The 17,588-nt window shown below is 41.5% G+C and overlaps 1 protein-coding gene across 7 annotated transcripts in view; it reads left to right on the top strand.

Annotated features, from left to right (window-relative positions):
• STK4 (serine/threonine kinase 4) overlaps positions 1-17,588 on the top strand; it is a 92,317-nt gene that overhangs the window by 42,735 nt on the left and 31,994 nt on the right. For 6 of the 7 annotated variants that reach the window (XM_003983444.6, XM_045053562.1, XM_045053558.1 and 3 more), the window contains one exon: positions 7,487-7,644. In XM_003983444.6, the coding sequence (XP_003983493.1) occupies positions 7,487-7,644 (158 nt within the window). Of the gene's footprint in view, positions 1-2,816; positions 4,172-7,486; positions 7,645-17,588 lie in introns of those variants that run through there. The other variant, XM_045053563.1, reaches the window with a different exon arrangement.

Here is a 17,588-nt window from a genome sequence, read left to right as displayed (position 1 = left end):
TAGGGTATTTTAAAGACATTTTGATCAGAAAAGTGATAGGACAAGGTGGCTTTTTAGAAGAGTCACGTGGATGATTTGGAGCTTGAAAAGGCTGGAAAAGGGAAGATCAGTTGGGAAATTTTTGCAATAACCAAGATATGGATCATTCTCACTTGTTAACCTCCTATATCTTTTTAGATGTGTACCTCTTTTGCTCCAGTTAGTAATTCTTTGAAATTTGGGTTCAGATTTCTTTGAATAGATATGTGGCAGCTCACCAGACTTAAATAACTAAGTACCACTGCCCAGAAGTCATGTCAATTTACATAAGAGGCAATTGCCAAAATTGGTGAACTGGAAGACTTATTCCAGTTGGACTCCAGGGAATCTTCTAATTTATGATTCCAGCAATTCTCAGTGATTTCAAAGAACATTCAAAGGAATATTTATGGCCCGACACAGAAACTTGGATAATAACTTGTGTAATGAAATGAGTTAATATGTGGAAGACACTTAGGTGCCTAGTAACAAAAACAAAAACCACACAAAGACCAAAACCTAATAAAGGTTAGATTAAAAACCAGAACAAACAACTCTCTGATAAGGCATTTTATTCCATGCCAGAAGAAAACATTTGAGAGATTACTTGAGTTTTTTCCTTGCAAGTATTCAAATATGAAACAGAAGAAAATGCAGGCTCTGTGTACTTCTCTAACTTAAACAGAATGTATTACTGTTAAGGTAGAAAAGAGTTATTACTGTAGAAATTAAGGGCAGAGTAGTGACCATTGTGGTTTACTTAATGACAGTCTTAAAAACGAACGTAAAAATGAAAGGGCATTAAGTTTAATGTCTAGTAGGTGGTCATTCCATAGGAAAAGACAGGCTTCAGTCTTTGGTCAATCTCTTTCCCAATTTTGACTCCCCTGGCATTGTGTCATAGCTCAAAGGAATCTAGAAATAAAAGTAAACTGTAGGGGTGCCTGGGTAGCTCGGTCGGTTAAGTGTCTGACTTCGGCTCAGGTCATTGATCTCATGGTTCATGAGTTCGAGCCCTGTGTCGGGCTCTGTGCTGACAGCTCAGAGCCTGAAGCCTTCTTTGGATTCTGTGTCTCCCTCTCTCTGCTCCTCCCCTGCTCACACTCTGTCTCTTTCTCTCTCAAAAATAAATAAAAACATTAAAAAAAAAAGTAAACCGTAGAGGAAAGAAGTCCTTCTTTTTTTTTTTTAATTGAATTATTGTTTTTAATCTCTAGTTTTTTTAATAATCTTTTTTTGAGGGAGGGTGTGCGCGCAAGTGTGTGAGCGGGAGAGGGGGTGGAAGGAGAGGGAGAGAGAGAATCTTAAGCAGCATCCGTGCCCAGCGTAGAGCCTGATGCAGGGCTTGATCTCACGACTGTGAGATCATGACCTGAGCAGAGATCACGGCCTGAACCTAAATCAAGAGTTGGACGCTTCACCAACTGAGCCACCTAGGGACCCCTAAAATTGAGTTATTGATATATAATTCACATACCATGTAATTTACTCATTTAAAGTATACAATTTATTGGGGTTTAGTATATTTACAGAGTTTTGCAGCCATCACCACAATCTAACTTTTAAAAATGTATCTTTTTTAGTTGAGATATAATTCCCATATCATAAAATTCACCATTTGAAAGTTACAATTCTGTGGTTTTTTTAGTTAACAAGGTTGTGCAACCATAGCCACTGTTGAATTCCAGACATTTTCTTCACTGCCCCCCCAAAAGCCACAGTGCTGTTAGCAGTCACTTCTTATTACCCCCTGCCCCCATTCACGGGCAACCATCATCTGCTTTCTGTCTCTATGGATTTGCCATTCTGGACATTTTATATAAATGGAATCCTACAAAATGTGGCCTTTGTGTTCCGTTTCTTCCTCTTAATGTTTTCAAGGTTCATCCGTGATGTAGCGTGTGTCAGTGCTTCATTCCTTTTTTTTTTTTTTTTTTTGTTCAACGTTTTTTTTTTTTTTATTTTATTTTTGGGACAGAGAGAGACAGAGCATGAATGGGGGAGGGGCAGAGAGAGAGGGAGACACAGAATTGGAAACAGGCTCCAGGCTCTGAGCCATCAGCCCAGAGCCTGATGCGGGGCTTGAACTCACGGACCGCGAGATCGTGACCTGGCTGAAGTCGGACGCTTAACCGACTGCGCCACCCAGGCGCCCCAGTGCTTCATTCCTTTTTAATGGCTGAATGATTCCATTGTATGGATAATACCCTGTTTTGTTGACACTCTAACTTTAGAGAATTTTGATCACCCCTAGAAGAAACTCCATATCCATTAGCAGTCACTTGCCATCCTACCCACTCACCCCATGGGCCTGGGCAGCTAATCTACTTTATGTCTCTACAGATTTGCCTTTTCTGAACATTTCATACGGAGGCATAAAATATGTCGTGTTTGGTGACTGGCTCTTTGAACTTAGCATAATGCTTTTAGGGTTCATCCATGTATCATGTATCAGTATTTCATTTCTTTTTATTGCTGAGTAATATTCCACTGTATAGATATTCCATATTTTATGTATCCATTCTTCAGTTGATGCACATTGGCTTGTTAGGTCTTTCTCCTTTTATATAGCATTTTTCAAAGAAAAATAAACATGGGATACAGTTGCTTATGAATTCACCCCTGGTCTGTGAGCTTAGACAGATCCTCCATTGAGCTTGCCAGATGCTGCTTACAAAGAAAAATGGGTCAGTCATAGTATAAGAATTCATGCATTTCCTGTGTCAGATCAAAGAATCAGGGCAAGAGACGGCCATTTAGAAAGTTTGACTTTTCGGCTCTGTCTATTCTCCCTACGGCTTCAGGTTTCTGGAATTATCATTCAGCGGAACGTCTTCATTTCCTGGGATACATCTGAAAAAATATCCCAGCTCACAGCGAAACAAAAAGCCCACCAGCCAGCTGAAGCCCTGGGGACAGCATTGCCTTTAATCAGCTTGGACTGATTCTCTTACACTTTTCAGTACTGACAGGCTGTTGTCCAGCACACTTGATTACCCAGCTCAGGAGCACTAAAAGAGAAGTTCAAAGATAAGGTTACTGGGAAAATCCCATTCCCTCAGTCTTTATACACTCACCTTAATGGCAGTTCTGACATACCAAGAATTTTCATTTCAATTTTAGAGAATTTGCAGTATGAGATGCAGCTCACCAGACTTAAACTGACAATCCCATTCTTGTTGGTAACTAGCTACGTAATCTTAAGCAGATTTCTCACCTGTAAGGTGGAAATAATACATACCTCAGAAGATTCGAGGATTACGTGAAATGGTATATGATCTACTACTTGGTGCCTAATAAATGCGGGTCCTCCTCCCTCCTGCTTCATTTCGTGGTGTTCATGAAGTTTGGATAGGACTGTCATGCAAAAGTACCTAGTAAAATGCCTGAAACTTAGAAGATACTCAGTAAATCTTTTTTTTTTTTTTTTTCAACGTTTATTTATTTTTGGGACAGAGAGAGACAGAGCATGAACGGGGGAGGGGCAGAGAGAGAGGGAGACACAGAATCGGAAACAGGCTCCAGGCTCCGAGCCATCAGCCCAGAGCCTGACGCGGGGCTCGAACTCACGGACCGCGAGATCGTGACCTGGCTGAAGTCGGACGCTTAACCGACTGCGCCACCCAGGCGCCCCAAATACTCAGTAAATCTTAATTGAATTTGAGAGGTACCTGGGTGGCTCAGTCAGTTAAGCATCCGACTTCAGCTCAGGTCATGATCTTGATCTTGCGGGAGGGCATTACCAACGGGCGATGACACTGGGAGGGAATTCTCATGGACGTTTTTTGCAAACGTTCTATCCGAGATACTAATTATTACAGTAATACAGATCTATTTACTGAGAATTATCAGTCTACAAAATCAGAGTGAAAACAGGTACTATAATCACAGTGTTAGTAAGAAAATGTTGGTCACAACAGGAGTGCTGACTGATCCATGTGAACTTAATACGGAAGCAGTCCTAACACAGAGGAAGAATATTGTGATGCAGTCAGTTAATTTCTGGAACCACTAAATAACAGGAATCACAAATACACCTAACCATTTTTCTTTTTTGAATGCATGCTGTTTCTTGCCAGTTGAGTTGGCTTCTCCTACTAGTAGATTCATTCATGTCTTCAGCTTTACTTATATAAAACATTTTTATAACCAACATCTCTAGATGATATCTTTATTACAGTTTGGGCCAAGAAAAATTTGGTCACCTCTTCCATCTGTTTTAAAAAAGACAACTTCTCCCCTGCCACCTCCAAAAAAAACCCCGCTTAACAACAACAACAAAAAACTCAAAGAGCCAGAGACAGTCTTGTCACAAGTATTTGTTGAGTCCTAACTACTTTTTGCTTTGGTCTGGTCTTTGGTTTATGCCCATACACATCTAAGCTGTGGCATATTTTAGATTAGAGGTTATCAAGTGTGATAATCCCTCTGGAGATAAGAACTTCTTTTGAATGGTTATCAGTAACTGAGCATAAATACGTTTTCATAAGTTACTGCCAACTCATAGAATTGGGAAATTTTCGGAGCTGTAAAGGGGCATGGGAAATAATGGTCCAGGAGCCTCTTTTTGTAGATTGGAACCTATGGTTTTCCCAGGATTTTATAGTTGGACCAAAATCTGGATCTTTTTAAAAAAATATTTATTTTTGAGAGACAGAGCATGAGCAGAGGAGGGGTGGAGAGGGAGGGAGACACAGAATTGGAAGCAGGCGCCAGGCTCTGAGCTGTCAGCACAGAGCCTGACGCGGGGCTTGAACTCATGAACCGTGAGATCATGACCTGAGCTGAAGTCAGAGGCTTAACTGACTAAGCCATTCAGGTGCCCCTAAATTCTTTAAACAAATTTATGGTACTTGTTGCCAGTATTTTCTTCCAGTTTGTCATTTGTCTTAGCTTATATATGTGCTTACTAATTTTTAAAAATGTATGATGTTTTCTTTACATAAAAGGTTTTTATTTCTCCATTTTTCATTGCATCTGGGTTTTTGTCATAGGTAGAAAGCCTTTTTCCACACCCAGGTTTTTTTTTTTTATTTTTACATTTATTTTTATTATTTATTCATTTTTGAGAGACAGCATGAGTGGAGGAGGGGCAGAGAGAGAGGGAGACACAGAATCTGAAGCAGGCTCCAGGCTCTGAGCTGTCAGCGCAGAGCCTGACCAGGGGCTTGAACTCGTGAACCGTGAGATCATGACCCTGAGCCGAAGTCAGACACCTAACCGTTAGGCTGAGCCACCCAGGCACCCCTTCCACACCCAGGTTTTAAATGCATTCACACAAGTTTTCTTACAGTGCTTATAGTTTCCATTGTTACAGTCGGAGCTTTTACCCATTTGGAGTTTTCCTGGTTTAAGATGTGAAGTGTGGATCCAATTCAGTGTTTTTCCAAATAACTAATTGTTTGGAAGCCATTTGGGCTCTCTATTTTGTTTCAGGACTTCCTGTCCTGGTCAGCTGGTTGGACTGTCTAGCCAGGAGATTCCATATGAAAGGACACCATACACCGTTTGTGCCGGGAGATTCTGTATGAAAGGACACCGTGTGCTATATGTGACAGCTGTCGCTAGCACAGCCATGGTTACATGGCTCCAGGAGGCTCTCTAAGAACTCTTTGTCTGTGTGTGGGATTTGTGGAGGCTTGCTGCACGGTTGTTCCTCGTCCCAGAGGGGGGAACCGATCAAAAGTACTTGTCGACAAATCCAAAACACTTCCACTTCTACAGGTTTTATTTTGTTGCAGTCCCTTCAGAAGTAGATTATGAAATGATACCTTACATTTAACTCAACAATTAAATAAAATAAGCGTGCAAAGCCCTTAATGTGGTACCTAGAACAAACAAAAGAACACACACACTCACCAGATAATCACTGATCTTAGTAAATACTGTGAGTAATCCCTCATTAGTGAGGAGGCACCAGTGAAGTAGGCTTTGGGCAGCATCTGGAAGTGGGCAGATCTAGGATTGGCTGCTCTTGAACTTGGCAATGGTAAAGTGAGATGACAAATGTCTGAGAGGCAGTCAGGGTGCCTGCTTGACACTGGACCAGGGGGTGTCGGGAGATAAGGTTGCATGGGACAAACACTTGTTGGTGTTTCTCTTCTAGACCCCTCCCCATCCACTTCTTAAATTTTTTTTCAGTTTACTTATTTATTTATACAGAGAGAGCACGAGTGGGATAGGGGCAGAGAGAGAGGGAGAGAGAACTCCAAGCAGGGTCTGTGCTGTCCGTGCAGAGCCCCACATGGGGCTCGAACTCCTGAATCGCAAGACCGTGACTTGAGTCAAGATCAAGAGTTGGAGGCTTAACTGACTGAACCACCCAGATGCCCCTCCCCATTCATTTCTCAAGGCTTTGAGCCTTCTGGTCTTTTTTCCTGGTTACTGGGGAAAAGGGCAGTATAAACCCACATATTCATGGAAAGCACTGGGAAAAAACTTCTGTACTTCCTGGTATTAGAATACTAATTAGAAGTACAGATTACTTTGACGTGTGAAGTAGATACATTCAGCTAGCTAGGTTGTTAAGTCGTGCCAGGTACAATTTTTCTTTTTGCCCTTGTTACTAACTAGTGACGGACTGCTGTTTTCATACCTGCTGCCTCTGCTGTGTAACTGCCCTGCCACCTAAGTGCTGATTCTTCTTCAGGGATGTTTGGGGCCCAGCCGAAGCCCCCCTCTACCAGTCTTCCCTGACCATGCCAGCTTGCAAGATCTTTCCTTCTGTGAGACCTTGAGATCTACTTATGAGAGACAAACCCCATTAACATTTTGGTATATTTTCTTCCAGTCTTTTTTTTCCCCCCTACATATATGATTTTACAGAGTTGAGATCATTCTGTACATATAATATCGTATCCTGTTTTTAACTTTTACCTTTATTGTAAACCGTTTATAAATAAGATTTTAAAAGTTACGTAATATTTCCTGGAGTGGATGGATTATGATTTATTTCTATTTGCTTTTTCATGCATATTTTTCTTATTAGTCCAGTCCGATCATGAGTTTATCAAAAGGGAGTCACCCTATTGTATCATTCCCCTTCTCTACTCCGTTGGCTCTAGAAAATGTTGTCTACGTAGATGATAAGTAAATATTTTTGCTTGCTTCTGTGTTTTCAGTCTAAATGTTACAGGAACATGTTGCCATCGGAGACCCCCAAAATACTACTTGCATCTTACTCGGGGTCTTTACATCACCCAAGTCTCTCCATCCAGAAAAAGGGGCCCTGGGAAAGTATTTGCATGTATTTGAGGGGGGCCACAGTCCTCTGAAATTCCATGAGAAGTATTTGGAGTGAGCATTTGTGCATTTCCTGTGGTTTCTACTAGATTCTCCTCAGGGTCCTTCTCTAAAAGAGCCACTGACACACAGGCCGAACGAAGGCCGTCTGGAGATGGATGTATCCATTAAACTTATCTGAGGTCGAAGATATCATTTTTCTCCTTTTGTTGTTCTTGGTTTTCAGGAAGGGATGAGACCATGCAGCCTGCAAAACCATCGTTCCTTGAATACTTTGAACAAAAAGAAAAGGAAAATCAGATCAATAGCTTCGGCAAAAGTGTACCTGGCCCCCTGAGGAACTCCTCAGATTGGAAAGTGCCGCAGGATGGAGACTATGAGTTTGTAAGTAGTGCTGGAAGCCAGTGGTTCTGTCTGCTGGGCAGAGTTATTTGCCACAACACACATCCGGTTCTGTCACTTCACCAAAAGCGCTAGAGCATTTTCTTGTGCAGTGTAAGCCTCTGGCCATTGGGCTGAGGGCCTCATGGGTTCGAGACGACATCTTCGCTGACATTTGAGTAGGTCTGGGTCTAATGGCATCTTCTTTGCTCTAAAAATCCTTTATTCACTTGCCATTTGTCTTTTTGTCGAGCTTGGAATTCTTAATGGTAAAAGAAATCCTCATCGAGTAAGGACCCACATTTCTAGTTGATTTGGGATTGTGACTTTATAGTTAAGAATTACACTGGAGGGCAGTTCATGCTGGTGTGTGGTGTCTTTTCTGTTTTGCTAATCATTACCCTAATTTTAGACTCTGAGAGGACTATTCTGAATGTTGCCTGAGGATGAATATTAAACTGTTCCAAAGTTTCTTATGAAAAACTGGGTGTGTTTTTCCTTTCTCTGCAGTGGAACATTCTCCCTCAACCACAGACACGTGTTAATGTTCACAGAGATTCAGTGAGCAGAGGCAATAAAAAATTGGGGGAAAAAGTAAGCTAAGGAGTCTGCGTTCCTTTTTTTGAACGTTTTTAGAAAAGAATTTTCTCTTTAGGGATTTTTAACTTTTACACTCTTAAATTCTGTCGTCATTCTGATGTTACTTATGAAAGAATTTGGATTGGACGTTGTGGATGGATTCTGGGAGGCCTTTCTGGCCCTGTCTTTCTACTCTCCTACTCACTGGCCTTGAGGTAATGACCTCCTTATCCCATATGTAATTTCTACCACTGTACAGTAGCAGGAATGTCATCGTGTGTGCTAACGGTGACAGAGGTCATTTGAGCATCAGAATAACCCACCTGAGGCTGTTTTACTATTGAGTCCCTGAAGCCCTGTTAGAGCCCGCTTCATGTGCCTTGTCATCTGTTCATTCATTTACTTCTTCAGCATCACGTGTTACTGTCAGCTGTTCACTCATTTGTTGTTAGACTCGTGAGATTTGAATTATTTTGGCGATTTGGTGTTGCCCACGTGGTTGCCTTCAGCGTATTTGTAAGGACTGATTTTCTCGGTTGAGTGAGTCTCTGGGCAAAGATGAAATAACTTCTGGATACCGGATACCATCAGTGTGACAGAAAGCTTCAGAATCCTCAAATCTGTATTCCTTTTCTCAAATCTGTAGTGTCCTTTTCTTTGAAAAAAGTTAGTGATCCCGAAATTCCGGGCATTTTAATCACTGTTTTTGGATCGGTAGCTCCAGTGTTGGAAGAATTCTCTTCTCTCTGCCATAGTTTTCCCATACTAGGATTACTGGCCGAGAAGTTGTTTTGGTGGGCGAGCTGCTTATGCAGAGAGGCTTTCTTTCATAGGTGTTTAGAGAGCGTGCTTTCCATTCTGGGAATAGGCAGCTGCTGGAGGGAGTGGCCACGAGCGCCGCGAGTAGGTGAGCACATTGCCCAACCTGGACTGTGCCTGCCCCGGGTGGGAGGAGGTCCTGAGACTCCTTCTACGCAGAGCTTGTAAACTGGCAGCCTCCGGCCCACAGACCTTTTTGTGTGCCTGTATTGTGTTTACAAACCTTTGAGTAGTTGCTCAGGTTTGAAAATTGAGAGCTTTTAGATAAAATGGTGGATCGCTAGCTTATTTTGAAAACTTGGAAGACCTGACCATAACTGTCTGCAGCTGCACAGCAGCTGCCCTTTTTAGGTCTGGTTCTCAATGTCTGGCCTCCTTTATTCATGTGTATTGTCTGACCTGTCTGGCATTTAGGGGCATTTGACTGGGATTCTTGCTGTAAATCCTTAGGATGAGTATATGTCCACATTGTACCTGAACCAACCTATCCTACCATGTAAAATTTTATTCTACTTTTACTGTCCAAACTTCAACAAAACTTTTTAATTTCTCTTTTAAGAGAATCTCAGACCAAGCAATGAAAGAAAGTTTAGGTGGGGTGTACATGAGCTGCTGTTTCAAAAAGTACCAGAGAGCAGATGAAAATGATTTTTAATGCCTTCAAGTTCTTGCTAGGTAGCTCTTGCCTTAACCCCAAACCGAGCATTTGAAATAATGGCCTCAGACAGTTTCTTGAAGAGTCTTCCCCAGGCCAGCAGTGTTGGTATCTCTTGGAAACTTGTTAGAAATGCGGTTTCTCAGGCCCCACCCTGGACTTCGTGAATCGGAATCTCTGGGGGCAGTGCCGAGTGATCTGTGCTCTAACCAACCTTACACTCGATTCTAATTTGCTGAATTCTGGTCTAAAGATTTTGAGAGTGCGGTATAGCTTTTTTTCTTTCCTATTGGCAGTATAGAAATTCAGAAATAAGGATGTATTCGTGATTTATTAGCATTGCGTGATTTTTTTAAATTTCTTTTTTACTCTCCTTTTGCGTCTCCTGTACTCCTACTGGAGTTTCCAAAGAAGCGCATAAAAGAAGGAAAATATCCATTAAAAAAATTTTTTTTTAATGTTTATTTACTTTTGAGACAGCATGAGCGGGGTAGTGGGAGAGAGAGAGAGGGAGACACAGGATCCGAAGCAGGCTCCAGGCTGAGCTGTCAGCACAGAGCCTGACATGCGGCTCGAACTCACAGACCACAAGATCATGACCTGAGCCGAAGTTGGATGCTGAACCGACTGAGCCACCCAGGCGTCCCGGAAAGTATCTGTTTGTAAGTGACATTTGGCAAAGAACAAGCCAATTTGTGGCGTGAAGAAAGTATTCTGAATAATTTCACTGAGTTTGTAGAAGGTTGTGTGTCAGACTAGCTAACATGTCTCCTTCAACAATCTCTTAGAGATGCTGATTTCCCAGGCATTTAACACCATTTAGCTATGAAATTTAATACATTTAACAGGTTTTAATTATGAAAAAGATACTCTCTTTCTTCCTGTGAAGGCAGTTGCTATTTTGAAATGAATTTTTTGCCCAAAATGGCAAATAGGAAGTAATTTTGTCAGGAGTGGTAGAATTGGATACTGACAAAAACCGTCATATTTTCATCTGAAATTGAATACTTTTGCATTTCTAAAATGAATTACCTTATTTACCATGTTGGAAAAGCAACAAAGGTTTCCTTTAATGTGTAATATATATTGTGATTAAAGTATAAGTAAATAAATAAAAGTATAATAAAAGATGCTTGAAAATGCAATATTCTCTAAAATCAGCATTTCAGAGTCTGTAAACACATTGCAAGCAATGAAAGTTGCTTCAAGGAGAATTCAGACCCTCCCATTTTGCCGTTTGCAAAACCACAAAAAGCTGTAAGCTTAAATCCAGTTTGACTCACGAATCTTCCAGAAACACACTGTAATCTTTTAGTCTAAGGTGGCTCGAATGCCAGGAGGGGTGAACAAGACAGATGAGGCTGGAGCTTGCAGTGGTGAGGGAGACAGACGTGAGGTCAGATAATCTATCTGTTCAGGTAATAATGGCATTGAAGGAAAAAAAAGCCACAGTAAAGAGATAGCATGAGAGAAGGTCTTGCAGAGCAAGGAGACATTTACCAAGACCTGAATGAAGAGGGGCAGCATGTACAAAGGCTCTGAAGCCGGATGTGGTGGGCGTGATGTCAGGAGAGAACGAAGCCCGTCGTGGCGGGAGCAGAGTGACATGGTTGATAGCAGCCCCGATGTAAACACTTCGGTAATTATAGACGTGTGAGCGCGTTAAAATCACCTTGGGATCAAAATAACAGTCAAAATCCAGCTAAATCTTGTTAATAAGAGATAATAACAAAAATAAAATATCACTGAAAAGTTTAAAACAAGAAAAAGACACACTCAGCAAAATCCTCGCTGAAAGGAAGTAGCTGAAAGAATATTAATATCAGATAAAGTGCATGGGAAAAAGATATGTTTTCTATTGCTAAGAGCTGTGCTTGGTCAGAAGACCTAAGTCGTGAACTTCTGTAAGTATGTATACTTCTCCCAAATTGCTAGAAACACAGGCGGCAATGAGAAAACGGCAGCCATAGATGAAGGCGTAAATTGTCTTCTCAGAATTGGACATTTCAGTTAAACAAACAAAAAAAACAGAGGACTACAGTTAACAAGGTTGATAAAACCGAAAATAGGAACACTTTTCAAATCTCTATGACAGGGGCGCCTGGGTGGCGCAGTCGGTTGAGCGTCCGACTTCAGCCAGGTCACGATCTCGCAGTCCGGGAGTTCGAGCCCCGCGTCGGGCTCTGGGCTGATGGCTCAGAGCCTGGAGCCTGTTTCCGATTCTGTGTCTCCCTCTCTCTCTGCCCCTCGCCTGTTCATGCTCTGTCTCTCTCTCTGTCCCAAAAATAAATAAACGTTGAAAAAAAAAAAATCTCTATGACACTTTGAAGACATATATGGAAGAGTCACAAAATTTGACTGTTTTAAAGTGCTCAGAAAAAAATCCCATAAAGAAATCATACAGGCCACGTTCACAGACTATAACACAAGAAAATTAGAAATTAACAATAAAATAGCTAAAACCACTTTGTTCCATTTGGAAATGTAAGAGTATATCTCCAAATATTTATTGTTTTCAAGATAAAGTAGAAGTTGTAAACTATTTAGAAATGAGTTACAAGTACCCTGCAGGGTTCAGATCTGTAAATTAAACCTATAGGATGCAGCAAAAATGGTACTCTGAGGAAGATTTATAGCCTTAAGTGTATTTTCAGGATATAAGAAAGACTGAAAATAAGACAAAATAGGATAAAGGTAAAAGCAGAATTCGGTGCATTAGGAAACAGACAACAGAGTTGTCAAAGTTGTAAAACTAAATGCTGGTTCTTGGAAAGGACCCACGCATGACAGATTTGATCAAGTTGAAAAGGAAGAAGGTCCCAAAAAACTGCAAGAGAGAAGGGAAGAGAGAGTTACTAAAGATAGAGGAATGTCAGAGTGGGAAGAGAATATTACTATTTATGATGTGATGTCTCTACAATTGAAAACCTAGGTACATAGATGTCTAAAACATAGGCCAGAGTTACTTCCCATATGGAAATGTATCAAGATGTTTTTGAACCAGAAGGATAATGAGGTTGGACCTATACCACCAGGCGTCAGATCGCACAAAACCACAGCAATGAAAGCATTGTGATAACTGGCATAAGAATAGAACACAGATTAGAGGTGTAGAGAATAGTCAGGAAACATATCTGTGTATATATAGGAGTCTGTGTAACAACGGTAAAATGCAAAATAACGTAAACAGTGTGATACCATTTTTGTTTTTTTGTTTTTTTAAAAAATTTTTTTTTTCAACGTTTATTTTTTTTTGGGACAGAGAGAGACAGAGCATGAACGGGGGAGGGGCAGAGAGAGAGGGAGACACAGAATCGGAAACAGGCTCCAGGCTCCGAGCCATCAGCCCAGAGCCTGATGCGGGGCTCGAACTCACGGACTGCGAGATCGTGACCTGGCTGAAGTCGGACGCTTAACCGACTGCGCCACCCAGGCGCCCCCCATTTTTGTTTTTTAATAACCACAAAACATGGTACATATTTCTGTGTATATGCACACAGGTGACTGCAGAGATTAAAAAAAACAGCATATGAAATGATTTGATGAGTCATAACCTTTGAGAATGTCAGTTTTAACTGTTTTTACAGCAAGAACGTATTTATTACTCCTAAACTATTGCTTAAATTTGAAAAAAATAGAATGTTTTAAAAAATTCTGCATAGGTTTTTCTGTGTGGGTTTTTTTTTTTTTTTTTTAATGTTTATTTCTGAGAGAGAGTGTGAGCAGGGGAGAGGCAGAGAGAGAGAGAGAGAGAGAGAGACAGAATCCAAAGCACACTCCAGGCTCTGAGCTGTCAGCAGAGAGCCCGATGCAGGGGTCGAACTCACGGACCACAAGACCATGACTTGAGCTGAAGTTGGATGCTCAACCGACTGAGCCACCCAGGTGCCCCCCACCTTTTTTTTTTTTTTTTAACGTTTATTTTTGAGAGAGACAGAGAGACAGAGCATGACCAGGGGACGGGCAGAGAGAGAGGGAGACACAGAACCCAAAGCAGATTCCAGGCTCCGAGCTGTCAGCACAGAGCCCAACCTGGGGCCTGAACCCATGAAACGCGAGATCATGACCTGAGCTGAAGTCGGATGCTTAACCAACTGAGCCACCCAGGTGCACCCCCACTCCTGGTTCTAGTCTAAATAGAGTCAGCCAGAGCTTCTGCAGATCTAAATGATCTAGTACTTTTCAGTCTTAATAACTTTATTAAGTATTATTGATTATTAGTTCTTGGTATGTTAGTTTTTGGAGCAAGTTTCTTATTTATTCAAATGAGGTTGTTTCCAGATATCTTACGACTCGTTCTACAGAATTGATAGTAGTTGCCCCCCACGTTAACTCAGTCTCTGTTCATTGAAGCCCTCTGTATGTATACTTTGTGTGAATAGGCAAGGCTGAGAGATCCTTGACAGCCAGGACTGATTTAACTCATCTTTGTATTCCTAACATCTAGCAATTGCCTGACTTAAAGTTAGCACGCTATTTTTTTTTAAGTTGATTTATTTATTTTGAAAGACACAGAGAGAGTGTGTGAATGGGGGAGACAGAGGGAGAGGGAGACTGAGGATCTGAAGTGGGCTCTACGCTGACAGCAGAGAGCCCCATGGTTAGCACACTATTTTGATTATACTGACACAGTCTCTGAATTAATTCAACAAATACAGTCACTATCCTGAGAGAGTTGATAGTGTAGCAAAAATCAAATCACTTTGATACATTGTGCTAATAATAGCTTACATTTATTGAGAACTTCCTATGTGCTTGGCATTGGACTAAGTCCTTCCTATGTATTAGCTCAGTCCTTGTAACTTTCCCAGGAGGCAGGTAGTATTATTGCTATTTTACGGATGAGCAAAGTGAGGCTTAAAGAGAGTAAGTAATGGGCTAAAGTGGTACAGATGGTAAGTGGCACAGCGGGGATTTGACCCAAAGCAGTTTGGCACCGGAGTCCATCCTCTTAACCACCTTCTCTAAGCTATTGTGGTAAATTCTGTTTATAAAGTGCATATAAAAATTGCTGTAGGAGCCCAGAAGAGGGAGCAAGAACCTCAGCAGGAACCCCAGGGAAGGCATCAGGAAGTCATTTGAAGTGTATTTTGAAAGAAGAAAAGGAATTCTTTTTTTTTTTTTTTTTTTTAATTTTTTTTTTCAACGTTTATCTATTTTTGGGACAGAGAGAGACAGAGCATGAACGGGGGAGGGGCAGAGAGAGAGGGAGACACAGAATCGGAAACAGGCTCCAGGCTCTGAGCCATCAGCCCAGAGCCCGACGCGGGGCTCAAACTCACGGACCGCGAGATCGTGACCTGGCTGAAGTCGGACGCTTAACCGACTGCGCCACCCAGGCGCCCCAAGAAAAGGAATTCTTGATCTAGAGGAGGGAAAGGGTACGTGGAGGCCTTGAGGAATGTGGGATGCCGGGAAGCACGAGAGATCGTGTTTTGGAGCCCAGCGGGTGTGGGTGTGTGAGCGGAGAGGTGCGGGACTAAAGGCCAGCTGGTCGATAAGGAAATGCCCCGTGTGCCCTTCCTTTTTGGGAAATATTTAGTAGTCTTTTAGGGTTTTTCCTTGGTGTATCAGAAAAATTAATAATAGACTCCTAATGCAACCCAAAGAGCTAAACTAATACCTCTCTGAAGTTGTGCGATAATGGGCCCATCAGGATGTAAAACCATTGAACTGTTAATTCAAATTTAATTTGATAAAAGTAACAGAACCTGAACAAGATTGATTGTCTGGATTCCCTATGCAGTTAAAGCCATTCAGATGGCTCTTTGTGGTAGGGAAAGATAAATTTTAGCGCTGAGCTTTCCCCAGGAGGGTGACAACAGCCTATGAGTTCATCAAACTTTGTCTTAACTCTACTTTCCTAGGTCAGGGCTCCAAATGTGACTGTGAAGCAGAGATTTCTATGGGTTTTTGTAAAGAAGCTTTATGCTGCTGTCAGGACATAATTGATTATTCATTGTGTGAGAGGCTGCGCTCTTTGCTTTTAGTTATGCACTTCAGCAATTAGACATTAGGTGGGAGGTAAGAATGAATACTTTATTTGTAATTTAAAATTACCAATATGGTAGCAGGAATGCTTTATTGACTCATGTTTAAATTGATGCATCTTGATGTTTTCTGGGAACGAGGTATCTACAGCTTGAAACTTTATCTGCCATTGTATAGAAACAAAAGAATCACTGTCCAAACAATTTGTCTTTGAGTTTGTTGCCCATTTATTTAGAAATGAGTTTTAAAAGACGAGTGCACAGCCTTAACTATCCCACTGGCCGAATGGAACCTAATGTCTGCAAGTTGGAGTTTTATCACTGGCAGGGCACACTCTTGCGTGGTTTCCCGTGAAGCGACAAGCCTTACTTTGTTCATTTGTGAGAACGTGGCTTCCACGTTTCCCGAGTCCGAGTGGCCACGGTGTGTCATTCTTTCAAGGAGAAACAGTGTTCCATGAGAAAAGCAGCTCGTTCGCATCACAGCTTCTTTGCACAAGCACTCCGCTTCAAGCCAGCCCGCCCAGTGCAGTGCACGGCACGGCCCGAGTGCTTTATGCAGACTTCCCATTTCGTCGCAGATGGTATTAAAAAGACATACTCCAAGATTGAACTCAAATAAAATTACTGCTTTTTACTACTTCATCAAGGACATTTTTTTTTTGAAGTTTATTTATTTTGAGAGAGAGAGAGAGAGAGAGAGAGAGAGAGAGAGGATCTCAAGCAGGCTCCACACTGTCAGCGGGGAGCTGGATGCGGGTCCCAAACTCACAAAGTGTGTTTGTGCGGGTCCCAAACTCACAAAGAGATCATGACCTGAGCCAAAACCCAGAGTCAGACAGTTAACCAGCCGAGCCACCCACGTGCCCCATCAAGGACATTCTTAAGGAAATTGTTTGTTTGTTTGTTTGTTTGTTTTCTTTTTTTTAAGTGGGCCCTCACACCCAGCATGGAGCCCAAGGCAGGGCTTGAACTCGCCACCCTGAGATCAAGAGTCAGATGCTTAACTGAGTCACCCAGTTGCCCCTTGTTAGGTTTTTTGTTTCTGTTTTTGTTTTTGTTTTTTAACTGGAGCCTGTGGTCGTGAAGAATTCAATAGCTGCTAGTACCGTTTGGTGCCACTTGATTCATACAGAGGGGCTAGCAGTTTTACTCACTGTTGCTTTTGTACCATTAGTGTAAATGTCAGCAACAGTAGAAAGGGCAAATAATATCTCTGTGAAGACAGTTTGGTTCCACAGTTTCCTTAAGAGGGTGTGAAGGGTTTCCCAGGTGTCTGCAGGCTGTACTCCAAGAACTGCTGATCTAGAAGCTAACTCAGACTAAAATCAGTTCTTTTTGGCAAGGATATTTCATAGATGGCATGTGCACTTCCGTCAGGAGGTTCAGAATACCTGAATATATGCTCATCTCTCTTTCTCTTCTATAAGCCACTGAGGGTCATTGCCTACATGCATTATTTCATTAGGGGTTGCAAAATTGTGACATTTGATCACTCCTTTTCCATTTACCAACTGAAATATTTCTATAGTGAGGTGCTTCATTAATTATGTAATCTCAGCTATAATTTATATAGGAAAAGCAGCGATATTAAAATATTTGATGCATTTCAATCTTTGCAGTTACTATTTTTTATGTTCAAATTCTTCCATCTCGCTATGACCCCAATAGTTCTTTTAAAAAAAAAATTGGTTTAGTGATGTATATACTCCCCAGCAACTTTTCTCATGGCCTCCTTTCTTTCTAATGGGATGAGCTGTTCCAGGCTCATGTTGTATGTTTCTTGCTCCAAACCTGGAAGCAGCCACATTTTTAAAGCTTTTTTGAGATATTATTGGCACAGAATATATGTAAGTTGAAGATGTATATAGCATGATGATTTGATACATGTATATATTGTGAAA

The sequence above is a fragment of the Felis catus genome, chromosome A3 (genome assembly GCF_018350175.1).
Source record: "Felis catus isolate Fca126 chromosome A3, F.catus_Fca126_mat1.0, whole genome shotgun sequence".
NCBI lineage: Eukaryota > Metazoa > Chordata > Mammalia > Carnivora > Felidae > Felis > Felis catus.
The sequence above is the reverse complement of the archived record's forward strand: the minus strand, read 5'-3'. Positions and strand labels throughout refer to the sequence as shown.